Source organism: Meleagris gallopavo, chromosome Z (assembly GCF_000146605.3).
Source record: "Meleagris gallopavo isolate NT-WF06-2002-E0010 breed Aviagen turkey brand Nicholas breeding stock chromosome Z, Turkey_5.1, whole genome shotgun sequence".
NCBI classification, from domain to species: domain Eukaryota; kingdom Metazoa; phylum Chordata; class Aves; order Galliformes; family Phasianidae; genus Meleagris; species Meleagris gallopavo.
The window spans coordinates 54,112,203-54,139,759 of NC_015041.2; the positions used below are offsets into that span (position 1 = coordinate 54,112,203).

A 27,557-nucleotide genomic window follows, 5' to 3' on the forward strand; every position below is an offset into this window, starting at 1 on the left:
TATCTCATGTATAGTAGGAACTTCAAGAGCGACAGCAGAGGAAGTCAGATAATAATTTGATTGCCCTATTAAGGGGCTCCCTCTACTGTTTTGTTAAGAAATGTCATTGTCTCATTCCTGGTTTCTCTGTTTCTTTAAAAAGATGTTGGAAAGCAATTAGCAAAAACAACGTCTTCTTCTAAAAGAGGCACATACTAAAATAAAAGCTCATCAACACAAGCATTTGGTGAAATAATCTTCGTGTTTAATAAAATCTGTATATCAACATGCTAGCTTAGAATGTTTTTTCTTTTTAAATACATTATTTTCTTGAAAATATATTAAAAGCATATATAAGCATAGTAAGAGGATTGCTTATTTACTTACTAACTCAGAATTTGCATCTCCTGCATGAAATGATATGCACTAAGCTCTCAAGCAATCTAACACAGGAGTAGGCATTTGATTTGAGAGGCATAGATATGGGTAGCATTGCTGGAAATGCATTGTAAATATTTAATTGTATGAATAGTTTTTGCTCTTTAACTGGCAATAAGATTTTAAACACCATTAAAGAAGTGTTTTCTAGATCTCTTAAATGCAAAATAGTAGGAAGAATTTGATACAGGGCTGAAGGAAGATGAAAGGTCACTATAAGGTCAAATCCTCTGCCTTAGTTGCCTTATTCCACAATGGCACTATTTTGGACAGCCCTCTCTCTTAAGGGGACAGAAGAATGAACATCAAAAGTTCTCTTTGTTCATCATTCTTCATAAGAAACAGAGACCTCTGTGTTTTATTCTAATTGGCATCTTAGAAGCTGGTAGCATGCACATTATAAATTTGCATTTTTCTGCAGTGTCCAAAAATAGCATGTATTCAAAATAACATACTCCATTAAGAGGAGTCTATACAGTTTCATTTCTGTCACTACAAAATGAAACTACTCTTGATTGCTAACACCAGACCTCAGTTTCTGCACTACTTTTACAAATCACATTATAACAAATTATAACTGCAGCAACACAGATGGTAAAAGATTAGTTGAGCCTGTGTTTTGAAAACTATTATTTTAATGGTTTTGATTATTTTAAGTAATAACCCTGAAATAATTTACAATTTACCTTGGGACTTAACCCAAGACATGAACAGAATATAAGAAAGGTGACTGTTTCTTTATTATCCTGCTCAACTAAATACCAGCAGTGGTATATCTAACTTAAACCAAGGTTATTTCAGGTTTGTTAAAGCAAGTTTACTCTAAGCCAAAACCTGATTGAATCATTTCTATCATGTGACAGTAGCAGCTGCCAAAAAATTGGAGTGAACTTCACATTTAGTGTATTTGCTAAATTACAGCAAAGCCAAACCAGAGGCTTTTGACTGAGAGAAAGAACAAGAACTTTTTGGACTCAGATCAGTTTTCTGGACCACAGTTACATTCTGGAGTCACATCCATCAGTTTTTTGCTGTAACTAACATGAAAATAAGAAGTGGCATGTTACCAGTTTACTTTAATAGACTGTGTGAAGTTCTTAATTTTGGGGAGCAGATTTAGTCAATAACAAAACCAGCTAAGTCAACAGTAACTTCACCAGAAATAAACAACTATAAAGTTGAAGTTTTAGCTCTGCAAATAATCTGTACTCAAGTTTTATACAGCGATTCAGTATTTATCCAGAGAACTTGATAAAAGATTTATACTTCAAAAGTATTCAACAGTTTTAAAATCAAAATAGATCTGTATTGGGGAAAGTCTTCTTTTCTTCCTGTGTTTTAAGCTTTTGATCTTTAAACTCACTGCATTTCAGATGAAGATATACTTTTTTTAATATGGTTTTCAGATTACGATATTTTTTATTTTATAATTAAGCTTTTTTCTAAAAGGAATAAGTCTGGTTAGGTCAGCAAAATTTCTTTAAATTTTAAACCACTATAAATAATACAATCAAAGTAAAAAAACAATATAAAGTTTTAAATCTAGTGACTAGATTTTACGAGAATTAATTGTTTATTTGCTTTCCTTAATTTCTTTCGCTATTCAGTTGCTTTACAGCCTCCATCTTGACATTAATATTAAAGAAGCAAGTTATCCGAGAGTACTTGCGAGTCTGAAAACGCTATCAGTGTGTCAAGTGCTTTTTCTCTGTAAATCTTACATCCTTAAGCTACCTTTAAGTCTGTTCTTTAAAATCATTAGACACAGAAAAGATCAGCAATGCATTTTTGATCATTCATCCTGTGTATTTCCAATAACTGAAACCCATATTCACGTATAAATCAGTAGCTAGACATTTCCTTCTCAAAATGGAGCACAAGCTAACAGTTGTCTTCACATCTACTGAGAGCTCGAGGTCTTAGATTTACTTTCCAATGTTATAATTTGCCAGTGCTTTTCTGCAGCTTCTTCTCTTGACTTGGCTCTGGGTGAACTTATTATATATTCTACTAATATTGCATGTCAAATATGCAGTCTTTTCTTTATTTTTTAGTTTCCACGCTCTTGGGAGAGAATCAATCTGGGTGATATCATCTCAAAAAAAAGAAAAAATGAATGATTTACTAAAAAGAAATAACTATCTGCCCAAATAAACCTACAAACACTACCAATTCTAATAAAAGAAAGAAAGTAACTAAGTAAGAAAGAAAGGAAGAAAGAAAGTAAGAAAAGATTTCAAAGGCACCTAGTTCCATTTGTGTCTTTTGAAGTCTTAAATATAAATAAGCAAACTAGTACTAAAAAAATGAAAACTTAAAGAGTTACATAAATATTCTCTACTGCATTCTGAAATCATGCTTGGCATAGACAAGAGAAGATAATTCTAAGGCATAAATGTGGAATAAGTTAAACAAACAAGTGAGCTTAGACAATTATTCCCAAACTGCAGTTTACAGGCGACCTGTTGGTACTGGGTCTGCCGAGGAGAACATGACAGTCATAAACCTTCCCTTCTAGCTCATTAAGTGCAGTTGCCCACAGATCTCTCACCTAAGGATTGGGTAAGATGAGGTACAAAAGAATAGTAAACAGTTCCTGTCCAAGGAAGTGTACAATCCAAAAGAAAGAACATGCAGTCATTCATAACAGAGTTCATGATGCAACAGTGCCAAACCCAAACAATAAGAAATCACAAATTGACAAGTTGGCTTAAAATCATGGAGGGGGATAAGAAATGAAAAGCATAACGGTTTTTCTTTTCCCTCTTTCCACTCCCTGAATGCCAGTAGCAGTTGCTTTTCCAATCTTTCTTCTGTATAAGGAGGATATGTGATTCTTTTCAGTTCTGCATTGGTCCAAGAGTCAGTGTCTTACAGGAAGTACCTACAAGTGGGAGATTGGTGATAAATGTGAGATTCCCCAATGAGAACACTGGAATGTATTCTCTAATGTGTACTACGAAGGAAACAGTCCATCTAATAGTACATGAATTTTGTATCCGTTTAATCAGTCAACACAAGACTTTACAAAACTAGGTTCTTTTCCTGCCCTAGCCAACTGATCTGTTTAATACAGCTTGTTCAGACTCTCTTCATACACGTAAAACTCACGACAGTGAAACTTTTGAGCGTGAATTTGAAAGGATGGTTGTGCAGTCCATGTAAAAGTCAGACAAAATATTGCAGAGAGTGCTGAATGCAAAAGTTGGATGTGTGTATTTTCAGCTGGCTCACATGACCTTTCCAAAGAGGTTCATGTAAGTTCATTCTTAGTAGACGTCACTGAAAATTTGTGGAAATTTGTCCTGTATTATGTTTCCATCAGTTGTGTAAGTGTTGACTTAGTAATTTATTTAGTTATCCTCTGTATCATCATCTCTATTATCAATGTCTCAATATTTGTATTTATAAAAAGACAGCTTGAAAGGATTGAAAGGGAGAGAGCCCTAAGTTTATATGCAGTGAACAATTAAGTGAATCATACAAACTGTGATTTTTTTGTGAGAATTAAAAGACGAACATGATTGATTTCTTTTCCTCTATGACAAGCTGTAACTAATATTCTTCTAGAGTGATTTGGATTTTTAGATAAAATCATTTTCCTTGTGAAGTCAGTGGGAATTTTGTTTTCCATCCATGAGACAGGAATTTCTCTGCTGGTGGCATTTTTTAAAGAGCAAGCATTCTTGCTCTTTAGAACATCAGACTATCTACTGTTGCACACTGCAATCTACATTCTTGTTCCAATTCATATCATATAAAAAGGCATTGCACATCAGCAAACATCTGGATTCCATGTCTATCCTGAAAGAGGCAGTTGATGCCTCCAGGATCTGAGATGCAGCAGTGACATTGCTCTGAGAAGTAAAGCAAGAAATGCTTTTAACCTCCTGAAGCTGGGACCGTGGCCACATGCAGAAGTTCCTGATAGTATTAAGCTAATGTGACCTCTGCCCTTTAACTTTTAACATGATTCCCCAATTAAGATATTTGAGCCATAGATTCCAGTTGTTTTCCAAATCTCTGGCAAGCTGATTTTTCCCTTGATAACAGTTGGAACAGTTTCTGAGAAGTAAATGCCAGATGAGACAGGGATCAGTTAATTACTGAGCTTCTCTTTGCGTCTGCCTAAATTTCAAAACAACTCCAAGCACTATTATCTGTGTGCAGAACACTTTCCTTTTGTGTGTATATTGGCCTAACATAGGCAAGTTAGAAGAATAAGGTCGTGTCATTTGTATTTAAAATACACAGTTTGGGGATTTTTCTGACATTTTAAACTATGCACTCATCATATTTCAGTAATTTTCCATTAACAAAAATAGTCAATATAACGTGTGGCTATATGCTTAAGAAGAAAAAAAAAGAAAAAAGACATTTGTTTCTAAAATTTCTTAGGGTACCGAGAAAGTACACTTTCAAAGTATGTACTTTTTTTATAATTGGTTTTTCTCTTGTCCTGAAATACTTTTCATTTAAAAAAGCATTTTCTGTGAAATTATAATTTATTTCAAATGCCCAAAAAAACAAGGGGCTCATCATTAGCAAGTGATTTTTCAAAAGCAAGCCATGTGTCAATGGCTCTCATGCAAGCAGTCAGGAGAAGTGAAGTCCTCTGCTCTTCCCAGGCTCATATATTTTTCCTACATATCTTTAGATAATACTTTATTTTCCAGCAGCATGGTTTTCCCTCTTGCATAAGTCTGTTCTTCCCTTTCTTATCAAACTAGAACATCTCATAAATTAAAAAAAAAAAAAAAAAAGGTAACCGGTAATTGTGTTTCTCTGCTTAGACAGAAGTTAGAATGGATCATTTTTTCAGCTTAGTGTAAAACATATTTTTTTTTTTAGTGAACTAACTATTAAGCTGTAATCCTAAGTGCTTAAAACGTACTTTGGAGTGCAGATTATCTCAGACAGGTTAGGTCCGAATATGATTTGTGCATCTTGCATGTGTTATGTGATCGAGTCTATGCCACTTAGTGCAAGACTTTCAGAAAATGTGCCAGAGGCAGAGGTAGGCTAGCTCTTTCACCATGGCAATACACTTTCAAGTGGCTGTCTGATCCCTAAAATCTTGTTTGGTCTTAAAAAACACAGTAGTATTGTTCTGATATTCGTTAAGCACTTCCCACCTTCTTGAACTACAAAAGCGCAGTCTTTATAATGTACAGAACTGAGCACTCTGTAATTTTCTTAAGTGTTTTTCTCTTAAAATTTACAGCTTAGTTACTGTGCTGCTTATCACACTGAGTCACAGAGTCACGGGGGGTCAGAAGAAGCCTCTGGAGATTGTCCAGTCCAGCTACTTGCTAGAGTAGGTTACCTACAGTAGGTTACAAAGGAAAGCATCCAGCTGTCTTTTGAGTATTGCTGTAGAGACTCCACAACTTCCTTGGGCAGCTGTTTCTGGTGTTCTGTCTCCCTCACTCTAAAGTTTCCTGTGTTCCAGTTTGTGTCTGTTACCCCTAGTCCTCTCACTGGTTCCATCCTCTTGACTGCTGTCAGTTAGATATTTGGAAGCACTGATGAGATCTCCGCTCAGCCTTCTCTTCTCCAGGCTCAACAGTCCCAGTCTCTCAGCCTTTCCTCATAAAAGTGATGCTCCAGGCCCCAAATCATCCTTGTAGCCTTCCTCTGTCTCTCTCCAGTAGTCCTCTGTCTATATGGAGATTCAAGATAAGCAAGATAATGTGAAAAACTTGTTTTTCAACATAACCGTGGATGCTAATAATTAACTTCATTTGAACAAAACTGTATTGTGAAACTGGAAATAAGTAAAACAATACGATCAGAGGTAAAGATATAGGAAATATAGAATTTTTACACTGAAGCTATATGCTCTGAGATTCCTGAAATAAGATACCATTCAAGAGCTGTGAAAGCAAATATTAAGATGCTATTATCAGGTGTATTAATATTAAGCATATTGACAATACTTCAAAATCAAAAAATACAAGCAGGACCTGGAGCTGCGATGTCTATTGCTTTCCTTCTGTATTGAGGAAGCAGAAAGGACTAAAGACAATTGTGTCAGCCTGAAGAAGGCAGAGCACTCTTCCTCCTTGCCAGCATACGCAGAACTCGAGACAGAACTTTGCTGCTCATGTCACACAGATATCCCTGTTCCAGAGATTGCAAGGAGGAAGTCCAGATCTGTGCTGATATATCTGCCCGCAGCTTGGGAAGTCTCACTGCAGTAAGAAATGTTTTGAAAGGTTGCTTACATTTCCCTATGTGGGCAGCCACAGGCTAATCATGTAGCCAGGTGCCATCATTACATGTACCATATTAAGGTGTCAACTACTAGCACAGGCTGAAGTGGGAGAATATTTAGTGTGAGAGCTTCTTTAGAAACATTAAAATATGGATCTTAATATAACAACAAAACATTACCACGGCGTTAGTGGTCAGGTTGGTTTGCAGTGTACTTAGCTACTCACTTGACCCAGCAGTAAAATATTTGCATGAAATTTAGTGCTCAGAACACTGTTCTCATGGTCTTTCATCTTGCATGTAAATAAACCCACCTATCTTTCCATTTGGTTGAAAAAGTATCTCAGATTTCTGCTGTCCAGGACTGATGGCCTACATTTCCAGAGATGTGATTTGCAGTGTTTTCTGTAGTGTCAAGGCTCTCTTGTTACTGTCAGCTTCTCCCTGAGAAGCACCCTCCCTATCCTGAAGGAAACCTGAGCCTACTTGCTGCAGGAGGGGATACACGTGTCCTTTTCAGCAGTATTTGTGTGCACCTGCAAATACTCTAAGCAGACTAGATTGTATGTGTGTTGCAAATTTTAGATGGCACTTGTCCCGGGGTTGGAATTAATTCTGACTGCTTCATCCACATAAGGTGGCTGGCAGTAGTCAGTGTGGAGATATGAAGAGAAGCAGTTGGTTTTCATATCCTTCATGATGGCAAGCATGCTTCCACGGCATTGCGGGGACAGGGCAGCTGGGGATGAGGGATGAGGAGGGGGTTCCTAAGGTGCCAAGACCCAGCCATGTGCAGGGCATCCAGAGCTGTGGCACGAGGTGCATAGAAGTATGTTTTGTAAGCTGCATTTGTCTCAGTTGACTCCCAGTAGTTTCATAAAGAAAGTACAGTAAAGTAATGTTGTGGGAATGGACAGCTACTTTAATGTAAAGATTTTCTTTTTTCTGGGTGAGCTTGTCTGCATATTGGTTTCCTTCTGCCACTTCCCTCTAGTAAAAATCTTGTACTGTGACATGAGTAGCACATAACACTTCAGAACCTTCAGTTATCTTCTAAAAAATTATGTGTAGGTGAATAATCAGTGCAGCTTCCTAGCGTAAGTGCATTATTGTTGGTATCATTTTTGTTAGAGTGCTAAATAATAGCCTGTTCCAACAGTGTGTGTGAGTTAAAAAAATTATACGCATAACATGTAAAAAGAGAAAAGGAACCTGTTCCTTGCCTTTCAAATACTGTTAGGTACAATTACCATTCTTCTAAGAAGAGGAAAATAAAGCCAAGTGAAGAGTTCACAACTGAATTTAAAATTAGCAGAATGCCTATGACTGCATTGATTCATTTTACTTTTTTTATTTCTCTCTGTATATTTTAAACTCCAAACTAAATCCTATCCTAATTGGATCTCATATTTACGTAGATTCATACTAAATTTAACGTTTCTTCTGAGAAGCTTGGTAGACAACCGTGGTGTGATATATCTAATGTGCATATTTAGCATAACCCAGCAAGAAACAGGTATCCTCCATGAGACGGAAGGCAAATATTCCTGGAATGTGAATATTCTTAGTGGAATAATTATGATAATTTTTGTGTGTAAGAGCAAATGATTGTTGAGAACTTGAAATTACCATCAATATTTATTAAAAACAGTTCAAAAATCTGAAGGCTCTTACTAAAATTAATGGGGGTATGCATTCCAGGTACCCAAAGATCAACCATACAGTGAGTGAAATGCTTTAAAATAAATGAAAGAAAGATGATTGTGAGTCTTGCTCTTAGTACTTCTAGGACTGAGACAGAGGTTTCGTTCATTCATTATATCTTTGTATCTTTGAAATAATAAATTAAAAACCAAGTAGGAACTTGACAGGATCAAGTCTTCGAGAAATCAGATGCAAAAATTTTCCAACTTTTTCAAGAATTTGAGACTTAGAATCATGACATTACTGATGTGGAAATAAATAAAATCTTCATTTGTTTTACTTTAACACACGGAAAGCTTCCTATCTTAAATGCTACCTTGAGGACCGTTGCCCTAACTCTGAAAGCATCAATAATTACAACCACTTTGCTACAACTGCAGTGCCAGTGACAAAACTTCAAAGGAAGAGAAATAAACTTTGCTCCTTATCCTGTCTTGAGTAACGTGTGCCTTGCTCCTACCCTTAAATTACTGCAAAATAGAAGTGACAATGTAAGATGTTAGTGCATAAATTAGCAGCATAGGCAGGTAGCATATTAATATATTGTTTTTTTTTAACTTGTATTGACTGACTAGCTAGTAGCACATAAAGCTAATTTTTTCTGGATGTTTTTAAAAAGTAATTTTGTAGGGATTAGTCATGCAGTCTCTACTTGGACAGAATTTCCACTAAAGTCAGTGGCACTTATGCCTAGCTGCAGAATGTGGGAACATGACCAAGAAGAGCATTCTATGCTTAGAAGGCATTTGTGTATATATTCTGCCATTTTTGTCCCAGTACAAAGTCTGGCACTGCGTTTCATGATACACGCTGCTCTGCTAGTTCTGTCTAGAAACAAGCTCTTTTCTGTGTAAAACATTGTTACTCTTTCAAATCAGTATAACAAACAACAAACGGAAAAATAATTTTCTCAGAAGACTTCTTGAATTGAAAATGCTTTCAATTTACAAATTGTGACATATGCCCTTTAAAACTTGTACGTCTACTGTTTTTATTTTCATTATGCATTACAAATCATATCCATAGTGTTTTAAAATGTTCAATTCCAGCAAAAATATGGCTTTTAACCGAATAAAAATATAAAGCCAACTTGCTCTAAAATCCATCTGTTTTTCATTTTCTTATAATCTATAATCAGGAAATCCATTCATACATGACATGTAATTTTTCCACTTTCAAGTGGATAGTGGAATGTGATGTTCTGCATACAGTCACATTTAAATTGATAATTGTCCAGGCAGAGCATAATTTTAAAGTATAGGATGAAGGAAGGTTTAATTTGTATATTAGAAGTCTCGTGCATTTTTTTTGCTTCTGCATGTAAATGAGACTGTTCTCTTTGGTGGATTTATCTGAAGGTGGGACAGCTGCCTCAGAACAGGCCACGGCTTTCTGAGTAAAGAGGATACAGTTTAAAGATCTGGTTTAAATGCAGACTCTTCTTAGCAGTAAACCACACGCACACATTCATCATTGATTTTCAAATGATAGGTTTCTATATCACTGGTTTAAGGTCCACAGTCTTGCATTCCTGTATCCACATAATACCAAAAGAATAACGGTTTGGTGGCTGGAAAGAGGAACAGTTATTATATGGCTCCAAAATGCTAGCTGCCATAATATGCCATGAACAGCAGAAATCTGCTGGTAAAGAGAAGATTACAGCAGTGCTTAAAAATAATTTGATGTTCTAAAAATATAAATACAAGAAATGTTATCACTGTTCAAAGTATTCGTAGGTAAATACAAAGGTTTGACTAAAGTTTCTGAAGATAAAGATGCCTTTTCTGAAAAGAGTCATTTCTTTTTCTTAATTTTGATAGAAAATTATACGAAATAAAACTTCTACAGAACGTGTTTTGTTTTGTTTTGTTTTGTTTCTTGTAATCCTTGCATTGTAAGGACATTTTTTCTCCAGAAAATGTAGCCATAGAAAAGAACATGTAAATTACAAAGTGTGCTGTTTCATCAAATATCTCTGGTTGTACATTGCAGAATAAAATAGCTGCATGAAAATTATGCTTGTTCAAACAGCTTCATTTTCACTCTCTGAACAAGTTCTTGTCATACAACAGATTTCACAAGGTAGTTTTACTTCCTGTTGGTAAAATATCTCCTGTATGAAATCAGTACCAGAGAAACTCTGCTTTTGCTTCAGTTTCTTCTGTTGATCACTTCTCCACATAAATGTTTTGCAGTATTCAGTTTGTCTTAGATGAAGTTCTAAAAGGTGCTGTAGTTTCTGAAAGAAAATATTCTTGTATATTCCAAATATCCCTTCTAATTCCACCGCCTTTAACAATGCATAGCATTAATTAGAGCATAATATGGAGCATATCTGTGCTGAGAGCAATTGTTCATTTGTTAAAAAGACTGCTGACACAAACCAGAAAACTCTTACCAGAGTTCTCCTACTTTAAATTGATAAGATTGAAATATACTTTTTTAATAAACTCATTTTTATCTCACTAACTGTAACTTACTCTTATTATGGAAATACCCAACTGATTGGGCATAAAGAACACTTTTATTAAAAATCTCTCAACTTGTTTGAATGCTTCTAGGTTTTGATCATAATTATTTTTTGCAAAGACTTGTGAATTTGTTACACTGAAAAGCAAGAGAATAAAAAGGCTTGACGAGAACAGTGGCTAAAGGTACCTAAAGAATATGGAAGTCAAGCAATTTAGTGACACTTTTCATGTCGTTCCAAACCTAACATTCACAATTCAGGGTTTTCTGGAGCCTGAAGGGGTTTTTTTGTGTAAGAGCCTTTGACTGATTTTGCTTTGGTGGATTTTCTGATCTGGTAAATACAATTAGTCAGTGTGCTTGCAAGTTAAAAATATAGTTTAATGTTAGTCACACTTGGACACATGTTATTATTCTAACTATAAAGCTGATCTACTCTCATTTACTGTCTCTTTTTGACTACTTTACAGATTTGCCAGATTTAGTCCCATAATCCATTCATGTCCAATAGGGCTGGAAGCGCCATTCATCATGAAAAAGTGAGATACTGTAGTTCTTCTCTTTGGGACTACAGAGGGAATTATGAAGGTCCAGGACACCTAACTCATGGGCCTGCTCCACACTCACTAATTCTAGCTGAAAATTAAAGATGAGCCCCAAACAGAAAATCCCTAACATTTACATTTACTTTCTTGGTATTTGTCTATGAAAGCTTTCTCTTCCTGAATTAACTCTCTTATTATGTCTGGGCAATTTCTGTATTCCTCTTGACCATTAGAGAGAGAATTACAGTCTTCTTTTTTTTTCTCCAGACTTTGTGGGTAGCAGATGAAATTTAATGGATAGAAAAGAAAGTTCTCATTTTTAGTGGCATGGTAGGTGTCAGCATTGAAACACAATTGCCGATACCATTTAGTGAGATAAAGAAACTCTCTTTTGAAAAAGAAAAAAAAAAGAAAGAGAAAAAAAAAAGAGAAGAAGCATTTGCCTGTCAGAATTCCTAGGGCTTGCAGAAAGCAGCAAGAGATGAAGATGAAAGATACGGAGGCACTTTCCAAATAAGGTTATGCTCTTGTTCTCATTGACTTTAGCGTTGACAGAATCAGGTCCAAAAACTGTGGTGAGGGAGCACAAAAAACATTTGAGAATCTTTCTAGTCCTCCCACTGCCTTTTCTGGAAATTATAGCCTCAGTATACTCATCCTTTGTTTAAAAACAAAACACAATCATGAACTGGAAAGGGCTGAGTCAGGCAAGGCAGAACCCTCCATAGTTGTCAAGAAAATGCAGCATAGCTTTGACTTTATTTAAGCAGTAAGATTCTCTGAAACTCCTGACTCTCTTTTAAGGAACAAGTAAGATCTGGGCCATTTTGAGCAGACAGTATATTGTGCTATGTAATACCATGGTAAAGAGAGTCGTGTAATGTCACAAACTGCAGTGCATCACTGGATGTCAGCTGCCACGAGAGGAAGCTTACTAAGAGCAGTTGTTCCAAACATGATGCGTGTTGGTTTTTTTGCTGCAAAGATACAATAAGTAGCACAATTATTTACCTTGAACCATAGTATTGGAATGTTTTAATGTTTAGTATTAAGAAATATATTTGAGTTTATAATCTCTCTCCCTTACTCTTTTCCATTTTCTGCTGTTTGTTTGTTTGTTTTTCTAAATAGGAAATGGTTATGGCAACCCCCGCAACTCACCAGGTCTGCTGGTCTCACCTGGCAACTTGAACAAGAATATGCAAGCAAAATCTCCGCCTCCAATGAATTTGGGAATGAACAACCGTAAACCAGATCTCCGTGTGCTTATTCCACCTGGCAGCAAGAATACAATGCCATCAGTGGTAATGTATTTTAAAAGCCTTTTTTTTTAAATCTCCTTCAGATAAGATATTTAAGAACTTCAAGGCCTCATAAGCCAACTAAAAATGTGTAGAATAACATTCCACATTCTTGCTTTTTTGGTCTTTCTGTCTGGCTTTATGGCTTGACATCAAACTAAAGATCTAGGCAATTGCTTTTGTGAAACTACTTTTACTTCATCCTTTTTTTTCTATGAACTTATAGGAAAAAAAATAGGAATTGTGTCCTGCACAGTGTGAACTTCTTCACTCACTTTCCTGATAACTGGAAGATCCTTTCCTGGGTTTTTCATAGAGCCTGAATTTAACCTCAGATGTATGTCTCTTAAATATTTAGCCATGCAGACCCTCAGCAGACGACAGATTAACTACAAATAAATGAATTTGAACTCTACCACTCTGAGCAACAAAAGTCAGGTTTTAGAAGGATGAGATGTAGTGAGCAGATAGAGCATGACAGAGTGGAGCATTAAACTGCTGTACCTCTTATCAGTCTTCACAAAAAGTAGATTGTTACAGTCACAGATTGAATCATGAAGGTGTCATGTGAGTATCTTGCAGAACCCTTCCAGAAGTGGTTTAATAGTTGCAAGTAAACCTTTCATTAGTGTTTTAACATTAAAATTGAGTTTGATTAAAAAGAGAGCTGGGTGGGAAATTTATGTGCTGCCATAAACAAGTTTTTCCATTGTGTAACAAACACTATTAAAACACCTTCCAAGCTGCCTGCCTTCGCTTGATGTATTATAAATTAACTTTAAACACCAAACTAAAACTTCCCATAAATGTGATGCTGGGCTCTTAGAGGATAAGTAATAAATAGTCTCCTATAGGGCAGTCCTCAAAGTCGACCAAGCTGTGACAAGCTATCTGCATCAAGTGATTTATTCCAAGGTCCTTAAAACTGATACTTTCCAAGGGACTCTATGAATGGTCAGGTCTCCTGAAACTAGGTATAGCAACACAATCTGCAGCCACTGAAGCTACAGAAAAAGTAATGAATTCTTAGATAAAGGCTCATGCTGAAAAGTAGGTAGATTGTCCTCAGAAGCTGAGAGAAGCATCTTGTTAGAAGGACAAATAAGAGATCTGTGAAGTGTTATTTTTTCCAAACTGTGCTCAGAAAGTATGTAGTTTTCAGCCCGTCAGATGAAGCTATTCACTAAGCTATAATGCACCCTGGTAAATATCTACATTCACTGATTTTTAATGCTCCTTTCCTATGCACTCAGTCTGAGGATGTTGATCTGCTCCTGGTAAGTGGTAGTGATGTTCATCCTAATAATGAAAACATAAGATCTTTTATTTTGTATGATGGGTACATGTCTAGATGAAATGCTGGTCGAAATCAAATGGAAAACTTTACCATAACTGCACTGTGAACAAAAGGGTCATCACAGTTTTTGAAATCTAGCAGTACGGAGACAAGGTGCAGTAGTTGCACATATTCAAATTATTCACGCTACAGTAAAGCTCTCTTGGTGCTGATGATTTGCTAGTGCTGTTGAAGATGGCACAGCCTTGCTATGTTTTTTGGTGGCTCCCTTCGCATTTTATCCTGACACTCACAGGATTAGAGATCTCGAGTGCAGCTTTTACCATGCAACATGTAATGCCCGAGTTAAACGCGTAGTTGCGGTGCCACTTAGCACTCCAAGTTTTTTGCTGCCAAAAACGAAGCGACCAGAGCACCATCTGCTGGTAAGAGCTTAGCATATAGAAGCCTGGGGTGCCGCTCATTCCCGAATCAGGGCCTGCGGGTTATTTTTCTCTCTCTCTGTTTCTGTCTCTCCTTATATTTGAATAAAAAAGGAAAACAATGGGGGTAGAGTTTACATATTTCATGGTTTTTCACACTATCTGTTCTTCTACCCACAATAAAATCAATCTTCCTTGTTAGTAGTTCAGTTACCTAGGAGATACTGATGCAATGGGTTACTATGGTGACAACTGGTCTCTTGAAGGCTTGTAAATGATAGGATTGGCAGAGTTCATAAAAGCCACATGTTAAATGATTAATTTCTAGAAATTTGTACCAGCTTTTGTTTCCTGTGCACAAATCAAACCCAGAAAGGTAATACACCCAGATGACTTAAATCCACTCAATAATATGTTTATTTTACTTACTTTAAAAGAATCAGAGGATAAATAACTCCCAGTCTGCTCAGTCATTGGCTACTCCAGTGGTTTCCGTAGCAACTCCTACTCTACCAGGGCAAGGGATGGGAGGATACCCATCAGCCATCTCAACAACATATGGTACTGGTAAGTATCAGCACAAGATGGAAGGGTGGGGGAGGGAGCAGGATGCTGGCAAATGTCTGTCTCAGGGGTAATGAATTAGCTGCTGTTCCTAGCAAGAGACTGGAAAGTTCATAGCCCATAGGTTGATACACTTCATTTACTTTCTATCTGTCCCTCTAAGGAAGGACTTTTTATTTGTGGAGGGACTTTTTATAAGGGTACGTAGTGACAGGACAAGGGGAAATGGCTTTAAATTGGGAAGAGGGTAGATTTAGTCACAGTGTTTGGAAAGGGATGAGACACTGGAACTCATTGCCCAGCGATGTTGCGGATGCCCCCTCTCTGGAAGTGATGGGGCTGTGAGCAACCTGGTCTAGAGGGAGGTGTCCCTGCCTATGGAAGGGGGTTGGAAGTACGTGATCTTAATGGTCCTTTCCAACCCTAACCTTTCTGTGATTCTTTGAACTCAAGAAATATGTACTTAAAAGCTAACTATTTTGCTCAAATGGAAAACTGCTTTGATAGCTCTCTTTTATTGGCCTTACTAAAGAAAAAGACACTGAAGAAACTTTGTAAAACTCCTAATGTAACAGATAATTTCATGCAGTTGAGTGCATCTTCCTAAAATCATGAGGGTAGTGACAACAAGGAGTTTCACTGGTTTCAAAACAGAGTTCAGTATCTTTGTAGGCTACTGCTCAGTTACATGGAAGATTCTGGAAATGAAGCCTGAAGAGATCGTTTTCTGTTTCCATTGCACATTGGTACTGTACAGGTCTTTTTGGTTCACATAATCCTATGCCTTTATAGAAGATGTGCACTGTATACGTATCACAGTCTACCTTCTTGCAACAAAGACTGTGATCAAAATACTATTTTCAGGTTTTTGACTCTGGGAATGCATGTATAGTTATGGTAGATAGAAAGGCTTTGGATCTTCCAGACCCAGAAAAAGACCTGGTAAATTACAGAATAATTATTAGTGCATTATTTACTCTAAAGTTAATGAGTCAAGGGAAGGGGAGAGTCTGATTTTCTGCTGCAACTTAATGTGATTGGTGTAATTAAGATTAAAAGGCTTATTAAGTGACATGTGAAAATGATGATGGTAGTAATTATTTACATGCTTCCTCCTTAATACTCTTTTAATTATTTTCTGTTTTCAAATCTAGAATATTCTCTGAGCAGTGCAGATATATCATCTCTTTCTGGATTTAATACAGCCAGTGCTCTTCATCTTGGTTCTGTGACTGGCTGGCAACAGCAACACCTACATAATATGCCGCCGTCTGCCCTCAGCCAACTGGGGTAAGCACTGTGTTGTTTTTTTAAACTCTTATATTGTTCTACAATAACTTCAGTGTCCCCAGGAATCCCAGATATGAAATACGTCCTGACAGCATGTCAGCCCATGTGTGTAAGAGCTCCATTGCCCAAAACTGGAACAATGTATTTCATGAAAAGTTTGCCATGTACCTAAAACTGAGTATTCTGTGTCTATTACATTTCCTCAGTAGTGTAGTGATGAATTCTGTTCTTGTTTCATTCTGTTTCTTTAAATAGCATTTTACTTCACTAATAACAACCAAACACTTACTTTGTGCTACTGCTTTGTTTTTCCACTTCTGCTTTTTATTTCCAGTTACTGTAGCTCAAACATAAACTCAAAAGATGTCTAAATACTGAGTACTTCTAAATCAAAAGTGACAAAATGATTTGACCTGGGATTAAAATCAAACCTTATAATCACATACACATTCCTGCTCAGCTCTGATGTTCAAGTTTCATTTCTTTACAAATGTTTCCTACAAGCAAATAACACAATTAGGGCTAAAATCCATAAACCCCTAGAACTCGTGGTGATTTTCTTGCCTTGAGGATAAATGTTTATGCCCTCTAGTGGCTAATTTTAAGACATTTCTTCCAAGACCGGTGAAGCACTATGTTTAACCATTTCAGTATTCTCACAGGGAATTCACCTCGTGCATTATTGAAAAAGCAATACATTTGCTTATTCGAGTGAATTTAAAGAGTACAATTTTCAAGATCCCTATATCTGCTGTCTATATTGAGCAAGATCATAGGCACACACCATTACTCCATGTCCGTGCTATTGTATGGCTGGATTTGGAAAGCCAAACTCTTCTTTTTAAAAAGAGTCATTGCACACGTGCAATTATTTTTGCAAGGCAGTTGCTGTAATCTGCAAGTATGTAGTACAATAAATATGACTTAAATTTCAAAATTCTCCTAGTTTATCTGAATACGTTTTATAACTTAATGTATTTCCTTTACCGTGTAAAATGGTTTGAAATTTTAAAGAACAGCTACACAGTTTTTGGAAGAAATATAAACCGTTTGAGCATCAGGAATATAATTTAGCATAATAAGTATTAACTACATAAATACTTATTGAAATAGTTCCCATGTTAGTAAAAAGAAAAGATCTTAATACCTGTCTGCTATGCTTCTTCTATTTTATTTTTGAGCTGTACTGCTTCTCAGGCAGCATTCAGGTTAACTGTACATCCTATACCTATAGTCATACATAAATTGAAAACTCACACTAGATTTCAATGTATAGCCTTACAATCATAGAATCATAGAAATGGCTCATGTTGGAAGTCACGATGGTCAGAGACCACTAGTTCTTACGTCTCTATCACTGGCAGGATTGCCAACCTGTATCAGGCACTATATCAGATTGCCCATAGCCCCATCCAGCCTGGCCTTGAACACTTCCTGGGACAGGACATCCACAGCCTCTCTGGACAGGCTATTCCAATAAGCTGATTGTTTTCAGTGGTGTACCAAAGAATGTAATAAGGCTATTTGAATAACCAAAAAAAAAAAAAAGTATAAATTAAATCCTAAACTAGCTACATGCCTTTTCAGATATGTCATACATCATCATCTGCTTCTAATTCATATTAGGCTATGTCAAAGTGTAGTGGCTGTGGCTAGTGGAATATATTCTAAGTCACTACTTTTGTTATTATTCTTTCAGTGATTTGTAAATGAATTCAGCTATGAAAGCAGCTTCACTGAGAGTTCTGGCAAAGCCTTCTATGTGTGCAGAAAATCACAAGCATTTCCTTATTTTACTTCAGTCACCGGGTTGTACATGCAAAAGGATCTATACTAGATTCTGGATTATTTAAAAAAAACAAACAAACAAAAAAAACCTTGAAACTGTACAAATCATAATCACATTAGCCTAATCTTGAATTTGTAGAAAAGTAATCATACAAAAGTGTGTTTCACTAGGAATTTAAGAAAATAGGTGTAGAAATGTTTGACCACCCTAATTCCTGCCCTTAGTGAGAGAACTCTGCTTCATAATGCATGGCAGAAGCATATGGCTAGTAAATAGAATAGAGTGTGCTTAAATGTGTTAGCTTGCTCCACATAAGTCCTGAACAGTTTCAGGAGCATTGTCAAAACCATCTTTCAGACACCTGGAGATCTCTAAACCATACTGCACCACTGAGCCTAAGGGAGAGTTTCTGAGGACGTCGGAGTAGTTCAGTTGCTGAGCCTGTGAAAAGGATAGCAACGTAAAGTCACTTCTGATATGACTGGGGAATTTAGACATTTCAACAGTCCAAATTTAAAAAAGTAAAATAGTTCTTTTCAGCCTTGTAATTAGAAAAATTACACAGTAATTCTATTAAAAATCAAAATATATTCCTCCTCAGACTTACAGGTTTCATCTAAATATTGCTGCTACAACTCTAACTCCATTCCTAACTTTGAACTGAGCGATCTAAATTCTTCAGGCTCAAGTCCATTATATAGAAAATTATCTCATTCTGTAATCTGCAGTTTAAGAGAAGATCTTTTCTTTCTGAGGTGTCATCCACAGCTGAAAGTCTGCCTTTCCTAAAATATAAGTGCAGACTTAGAAATGCATTCACAGTATTTCATCTCAGGAATCTTTGGTAGAGATAATTGCTTAAATATAAGAAATTTCTCTAAACTTCTGTCAAACTGATCAAAAATTTCTCCAAATTCATGTGTAATGTTAATTTGTTCTTTAATTCTTATCAGACAAGCTTGTTATTTAGAACTATTAATTTATGTTAGCTAGTAGCCATAGGTAGATAGCATAGATACAGACAAATATTCTCCACTGAACTCTTTTTACTGAAAAATTTAGATGTAGTGACATTCTGTTTTGTGAATTTGTATCACTTCCACCAACCTACTTACTCTGAATAAAAGCCTTAAATATTTAGGACAGAGCTTTTTTCTTACACCACTATGTTAAACAAGATGTTCCAGTCATTCGGTTTCGTATTATTCTTTGTTTAGAAATTTCCTTTAAAAGTGTAGAGCATAAAGTGTGAGGAGCTAGTCCGAATACATTGACACATTATTCTTCTACGCTGATTAAAAGAAATAAAAATAAAATAAAATCAACTCTCCATTTACCTGAAAAAGAAAAATAAAGGGGAAGGTGTAAGGTTGCATTACGAGTAGCTAAAAAAATCCAGTATTTTCCTGGTTACAGACATACAAATTTCACAGTGAATTTTCACTGTTTTCTCATGAAAATATGTATGCATACTTGAAACATGAAGGCATAAAGAGAAGGAAATATAGAGAAACAAGTGTGGCCGTAACAGAAAGAACACGAGGTTCCTTCTTCCTTTATTAGCACTCTTTCACTCCCTGTAAAAGCCTATGTGATGCTCATTCACATCACTACTGACCCATGCTGCTGTCTGTGAATGCTGAACTTCCCCTGGCTGCAGATTCTAACAGAGACCCACTCAAAGCTGATCTCATTACATCAACAAGGACAGAGTTTGCTGGCTAGCTCTTTGCACCCTGATGTGCTTCCCACTTCTCACATATATTGAACGCATATAGGAGCCAGTATTTCTCCCATGTCAGGGTTGTATTCTAAGTAAAACTCTCATTTTCATTCACACACATCTGAATAGTAACTGCTGCTTAAAATTTAAACTTTACAGGGGCAATGAGAAAGAGTAAAGTCAAATGTTTTCAGTACAATATATGGAGAAAGTTAATCAAGTGAACACTAGTAGACTGCAAGACAATGAGTGCTTATAGTTATACACAGTCCTACAAAGACATTTGTTATATTTTCTCAATGGATTTTCCATATTCAAAACCTGTTTGTTTTTCATTGAGCTTACGGTAGGTTTCAAATGATAAAAATAGCACTTTCCTAGGCCAAAATTATATTGTTTCAGCATTCATTCACACACATGCATACACAAGAAGTCATTTAGTGGCAAAAAGAATTGCCATTTTTTCACAATCTAGTTTCTATCCTAAATAGAGATCCATCCTTTGTTGAGCATACAGGTGAAAGACTGCAACTAAGTATGTACTCATTCACCATACACTTTTATTCATAACATTAGGTTTCCCTTCCATTTGACCATATCGACTTACTTGAAATTCTGTAGAAACATTTTAGAATATTTATGACAATACATAGAGTCACAAAAATATATATATGTTAAATTTCAGAAACAGATTTATCAGAAAAATATGTTTTAACAGATGGAATCTTAAAACATATTGAATGACAACATGCATCAATTGCTTAAATAGCTCTATTGTTTAAAACCTTAAAAAAAAATCAGTTCTTACCTGCTAAAATGCCCTTTTAACTCTTTTTTTTTTTTTCACTTTATAAAAAATGTGCTCAAAATGCAGGTGAACGTGTAGCATTTTTTAAACTACTAAAAGCCTATTTGCCAGGTGTTTGCATAATGCCTCTGAGGACGCAGAAGGGATCTAAAGAAAAGTCTACAGAGTTGCGTTCTCACACTCCCCTCTGAAACACTGCTAAATAAATTGCAGTGTAGCAATCCAATTTCTGCTCCTTAGACAATACAGTCTTTTTACCCTGGATTTGTTCCTTTGAGGTTGTCATGGAATGGAATATGAGTAGGTTCCAAGTGAACCAATGAGACTGAGTATGGCTGTTTTTAAGCAGTGTGAGTTTTCAACTCTTCCCAGCTTTGTGAAGTACACATCATCTACTCAGACCAAACACTCCTAGATCAAATTGCCAGAATCCAGTGTTCTGTATTAAGGGACTTTCAGGTTTAGCCATGAATTTGGCATCTAAAATAGTATGTAATCATATTGTACTTGCTAAACTGGCTGCCTGTTTCCCCATGTGAAGTCCTAACATGTCCTAAGGAAATGAAAAATAAAGTCACTGGAAATGAAAAGCAAAACAAACCCAGGAACGTATTCTTGATTGTTGCTGGATTCTTTTCAACAGTTTTTCAGAAAACGTGTGGAATATTTCACTAAAGTGGAATGATTAAGTTTGATATTTGTGGTTTCCTATATGTGTAATTTAATAATTAGAAAAGAAAAAAAAAATACTTACTTTACCAAAACTGCCTACATTTGCTACCTGGAGGGTTGTTACTCACTTCTTGATGCTGCAAATTCTGACGCACTTCTCTGCAGAGTAATAAAGGGTAGATAGAAGCAGTTTCAGACAGAACCTCCTGCTTCCTATGTTGTTCAACAAGGCTCATACATTACTGAGCAATAACTCCTGACTACAGCATCTGATATTCAGTAACTATGCCATACAGGTCCACTGTAAATCTGCCAAAAGAGAAGAAAATGACTTTTTACCTTTCCTAAGTTACAGTAACTATTGGTAAAGTAAAGCTCAGATCACAGTCAATGACATATCAGAAAAAGTGGATTGACTCAATAAATGGAAAGGATCACATCTAAACTTAGTTTTCCATCATTCAGAATCCAAATATTTATTCTACTTGAACCTTTGGTTTAAAATCTTACTGAGGCTGAGCGTCCTCTCCTCCCCTCTGTCTTCAGTCTCTTTCACTACTAGAAATCTTGAAACTGTGTCTTTGGGTTTGACACTGACTTTAGCCTAGCAAATGGCTCCTGAAGTGGAGCAGTGTCCAAGAACTCAGTTGGAACAGCTCGTTGATAGCTGTTTTAACGAAAAAATGTCATGTTTTGCCAGTAGGTGGTGCTTTTGTGCAAAGCATTCTGTAGTTGCAGCGAGTCTCGTTTTCTTACGTATAGTGCAAGCTCAGTGTTCTCTCCCCCCCTCCTATCTCAGCTTTCCTCAGCCAAACCTGCCCACAATAATACGCTGAGACAAAACAAATGGAGAACAAGTATACAGCCTTTGAAAAACTTTACATAGCAGCTTCTCTTGGAGTTCTGAGCATCCTATGAGTCAGGTTGTCAGTCATACACTGCAATCCTTTGCCATCTCCCTTAACTTCTCTCTGGTAGTTTATCCACAAATGCTCTGGATATAATTACAAATTAATCAATTTATTCCATAAAATCAGATCTAAACCCTACCCTGCTGGTTGAGTTCTATTAACATTAATCCAAAGATTATTTATTTCAGCTCTGTTCTGAAAGACATAAAACGCATGGGGCCCAAATTTTTGTTTCCACTTTACACCTAAAGTCTCATATAGAAGTAAACAAGGATAAGACAAACTGAACTAATCCCACAGAAACCCATGCCTCCCCTGTGCCATCAGTGCATACACACACACAACCATTAATTATAAAGAAACCTGCAGGTGGTTCCAACAGTGCAAAGGCTCAGCTTCCAAAATTTCTTGTGAGGCTTGAGGAAACAAAAAGGAAGGGAACTGAAGAGACCTACTTTCAGACCTCAGGCATGTCTCACTCAAGCCGGCCACATTTGCCGTGGTGTTTCCGTCTCCATGCCTTTTTTAATTCCACATAGAAAGTGGTCCTCATGCTGTCCGCACGCACTGGCACTGCGCGAGCCTTTACACTGGTGTTCTGTGTGAGTGTTTGTGCATTTCCGGGGGCTCCATGCCTCCTCCGTCTGTAACTGGGTTTCCTTTCCTCCTACAGAGCTTGCACTAGCACTCATTTATCTCAGAGTACAAATCTCTCCCTGCCTTCTACTCAAAGCCTCAACATCAAGTCAGAACCTGTTTCTCCTCCTAGAGACCGTACCACCACCAACCCCTCGAGATACCCACAGCACACGCGCCATGAGGCGGGGAGATCTCCCGTCGACAGCTTGAGCAGCTGCAGCAGTTCCTACGACGGGAGCGACCGAGAAGATCACCGGAATGAATTCCACTCCCCCATTGGACTCACCAGACCTTCGCCGGACGAAAGGGAAAGCCCCTCTGTCAAGCGCATGCGGCTGTCTGAAGGATGGGCGACATGATAGCATTATTACCTATTAGTTTCTTTTTTTTTCTTGCAGTGTGTGTGTGTGCTATACCTTAATGGGGTAGGGGGGGTCGATATGCATTATATGTGCCGTGTGTGGAAAAAAAAGTCAGGTACTCTGTTTTGTAAAAGTACTTTTAAATTGCCTCAGTGATACAGTATAAGGATAAACAGAAATGCTGAGATAAGCTTAGCACTTGAGTTGTACAACAGAACACTTGTACAAAATAGATTTTAAGGCTAACTTCTTTTCACTGTTGTGCTCCCTTGCAAAATGTATGTTACAATAGATAGTGTCATGTTGCAGGTTCAACGTTATTTACATGTAAATAGGCAAAAGGAAAACGTCTGCCAGAAATGGCAGACCTTTACTGAGAGAGAAAGCAGCTGTTATGCAACATATAGAAAATGTACAGATGTTTTGACAGACCCAGTGGTTGGGTGGCCGTGAATCCATGCTAGAAAGAGACTGGGTCACCTAACACATCAAAAACGCTCAAAACCATGCGGGCATATCTTTGGAGTATGGCACTCAGTTAAGAAGGATCAAAGCATTTGAAGAGGACCATACTTGTTAAACAAAATTGAGTTCGAGGGCTAACATATTTAATTTTAAAAATTCTGGGTCTGTATCACTTATTAAATAAAAAAAATTATAAAAATATGTACATTACATTTTGCTTATTTTCATATTAAAAAGTAAGACAGAGTTTGCAAAGCATTTGTGGCTTTTGTAGTTTCCTCAAGCCAAAATGTGTTCTTTTTTCCTTGATAGCTTCGCTAATCTTTTAAACAGTCCTGATAAAAACAGAGGACTTTTTGTATAGAAAGCACTACCCTAAGCCATGAAGAACTCCATGCTTTGCTAACCAAGATAACTGTTTTCTCTTTGCAGAAGTTTTGTTTTTGAAATGTGTATTTCTAATTATATAAAATATTAAGAATCTTTTAAAAAAAATCTGTGAAATTAACATGCTTGTGTATAGCTTTCTAATATATATAATAATTATGGTAATAGCAAAAGTTTTTGTTATCTTAATAGTGGGGAATTATATTTGTGCAGTTGCACATTTAACTATTTTCTTTTGGTTTTACTTTACTGGGCATACATTTTACAGATCAAAACCATGTCTTGGAAGACTGATCTGTAAAAAGTTTGAATTTACCCATGGTGTAACAACTGAAACCATTTTAATACAACATTTTACAATCAGTTGAGTGAACTGCGATTCATTGTATATACTGATTAGTTCTTTTCATGCTGTTTTGTGCATTGTAACAAGCTAAGGGCCCTTCTATAACCTACGTCCTGCGTATCTTGTAGATTTCCATGGGCTAAATGGCAAAGTGGCATCGCTTGGCCCTTCCTCATCAGCGAAGCTGGTATTCTGCCTGTTAGAATTGGATATACAGCTCTAACGGCCATCGGTTGCGTGAGTGCAGGCGAACATTTCCAGAGGCAGCAGGGAGAGCAAGAAGTGAGGGACTGACACAATCCCACCTGTTGCGAAGTCCCCTCTCTCTCAGACGTAAAACCTGCAGAGAGATCATCAATTAGAGGACCATTCAGAAGTCAATCTGTCGTACCCCATCAATACAGGCCACCAGGCCGCTGTAGTTGTCACAGCCCTCACAGTCACGTCTCGCGGTAGGGATGCTGTTGAACAAAGCTGCCTGTGTATTTACAACCCAAAGCGATTCACTTCCGCATATGGCGCCCACCCTTTCTCCTGCCTCGTATTGTTCCTTTGACTGAAATTGCTTCACCAGAAGGGATATATCATTGTTTTAAGTTCTTGTCTGTCCCTCTTGCTTATTATAAGAAAATGGTATACTCAAATGTTTCAGTTTAACCTTCCCTTAGGGAAGGAAACTTTGTTCAAGCAACATGCTAGTGCCATTGTAGAACTGTAATACTTCTTTCCAAAAGTTGTTCCAGCTCTCACTGACGTACCTTGAGACTATGATGAAGGACATAACTGCAACAGCAAAATATCGACACAGAAAACATTTTGTTAAGGGAAATCCACACCCTATTTCCCTTCTACATGTGCAGTTGCTGTGCACTGCTCAGCGGTAGAGGTTACCTCCCTGTAGCAGCAAACAACTAGCAGATGACAGCATGCGCTAGGACATACGTTTTCCACTTATTGTGACTTACAGAAGCCTGCCTCACAGGCACTCTCAGCCATGCAGGGGCTAGTGCATAATCTGGGAACTATCTAAGCAGAATACTGTGCTAACAAGACACCTTATCTTATCTCGCGTGGAGGTCAGCAGGGTAAAGAAACAGATACGCATGTTAAAAAAAAAAAAAATTAAAAAATAGAAAATGGGGCCCATAATTAATTTTAAAACACAAAACTTTTTCAAAACCACTTTCTTCACCTTCAGATGAATCTACAGTCATATTCTCTTATGAGAATTTTAAACTTCGGTGTGTCAAAAAATATGCAAATATATCACAAATGTATACTTCGACATTTCAACAAGAAGTACAACTTTATCAGTATTGTAGTAGAAACTTGTCAGTGGGGAAGGGGATTTGGTCTATTGAAATATGAAGAATAGCCATATAAATAGTTTACCTTGCGATTTGCCTCAGCAACGCATGAAGAAGAAAACATAACATATTTAAGGAAGATGCAGTGTAATATATTACTGCAAGTAACTAAGCGGAAAGTAGCGTGAAACGTATTGCCTGGGCAATGTATATTAACTCTGACAGTGATTTTTATATAAACATGAATAGAATAGAATCACATGAAGATCAATGCCAGTCATCCCTCTCGTTCCTGCTACTGAGGGCAACTAACATGTACTGGCGAAATTGTGGGGGATAATGCATATTTGCAAACTGATCTAATGATAAGAAGCACAACTTTGATTGTGAAGTCACTTTCTGTAAACTAGAACTGTCTACCTTTCTCTGTTCCTTTATCTGTACCTTACCATTTATTGTATTTGCAAAGCTTATTTGGGTTTAATGTGTGATTCCTTTGTATTTAAGGAGTTTGGGGCAGAGCCCTGAAAGAGTATTAACATTTACTTTACCTTAACCCATGCTATATAATGTTTTAGGCAACATTCTTAATTGCAAGTTCAAACACCTGAAGTGGCATTCTAGACATCTGCAAGTATTGTTATAGCTAAGTTAACCTCTATTAAAAGGTGTTGTTGTTTAGTGTTTAATTGCTGGTGACAATTATATGATATACTCAATCTGCACAATTTGTATATTGTATGCATTGAGCCATTCACAGTAAAGCTTTTATCATTTCAGTGTTTTTCAAAAGTTGTGTTTTATAATGAAATGGCTTATATTTTTCCCAGAAGAGGAATTTAGCAGTTTTTAATGAATAATATAAAAATATCTGTTGTCCTCAGATCTCTTTTTCAGGTAAAGCTAACGTAAGAATAGAAGAACTCATAGATTGTTTTCAAGGATGTCAACCCTTTTGTATTGTACGTGTTATCCTATATACCCTCTTTTACCTATAGTCCTAACAGAGCTGTTTTGTTTTCCTTTCTCCTTCGCCTTGAAGGTAAATGCTTTGTAATTTTTTAAAGGCCACTTGAAACCTCAATAAAGGCTGTTGCCTAAGCATGGCATACTTCATCTGTTCCTGTTTGTGCCATCTGCTGTGATGTCGTCAGTTATATGGCATTAATTTCCTGCCACTACAGGTCTCTTGAAGGACTGATGGAACATTGGTGTCTGTTAGAATGCTTCAGACCGTAGATGTAATAAAAGGCTTTTGTTAATATATTTTAACCAAAGATGTGGAGCAATCCAAGCTTTGAGCCACAGACCTTCTGCATCAAAAGTATCCATTTGATTATTTTCTTAATCAGGTTGCATTTTTACCTTCCTCACTCATACCTCAGACTGATCCATACCTCAGTTTGAATCAAAAAAGTCAGCTTAGTAACTCATTAAAAAAAAAAATTACAGTACCTGAGTCTTTTGTGGAGTATCTAACATCAGACCTGGGACACTGCAGGCATTACACTTGGATTGCTTCAGATGGTTTGTTGTATCCTTTTTTTTTCCTTTTTTTTTTCTTCTCTTTCATGGGGATCTGCTTCCATAAAACAATGGTGATAACAAAAGAGCTTGTAAATGGGAGCATACAAGCATTTGCAACAAATATTAAAATAGAGGCTCACAGCGGCATAAGCTGGACTTTGTCGCCACTAGATGACAAGATGTTATAACTAAGTTAAACCACATCTGTGTATCTCAAGGGACTTAATTCAGCTGTCTGTAGTGAACTAAAATGGAAAAATTTCAAAAGATTCTCCTGCTGGAAATAAGGTATAATTTGTATTTTGCAGACAAATCAGTAAAGTTACTGGCTTTCTTAGTGATATGGTGTCTGTGGTGTATTTCTTATTAATTTAATTAGTGTTCTTTTAATGT

At 36.7% G+C, this 27,557-nt stretch overlaps 1 protein-coding gene across 1 annotated transcript in view; it reads left to right on the forward strand.

Moving 5' to 3' along the window:
* MEF2C (myocyte enhancer factor 2C) overlaps window positions 1–27,505 on the forward strand; it is a 92,895-nt gene extending 65,390 nt beyond the window's left edge. The window contains exons 7-11 of the mRNA XM_031557439.1: window positions 12,486–12,658; window positions 13,909–13,932; window positions 14,812–14,941; window positions 16,093–16,228; window positions 22,805–27,505. Of these exons, the coding sequence (XP_031413299.1) occupies window positions 12,486–12,658; window positions 13,909–13,932; window positions 14,812–14,941; window positions 16,093–16,228; window positions 22,805–23,129 (788 nt within the window). The 3' untranslated portion in view covers window positions 23,130–27,505. The remainder of the gene's footprint in view (window positions 1–12,485; window positions 12,659–13,908; window positions 13,933–14,811; window positions 14,942–16,092; window positions 16,229–22,804) is intronic.
* The last annotated feature ends 52 nt before the right edge of the window (window positions 27,506–27,557 follow it).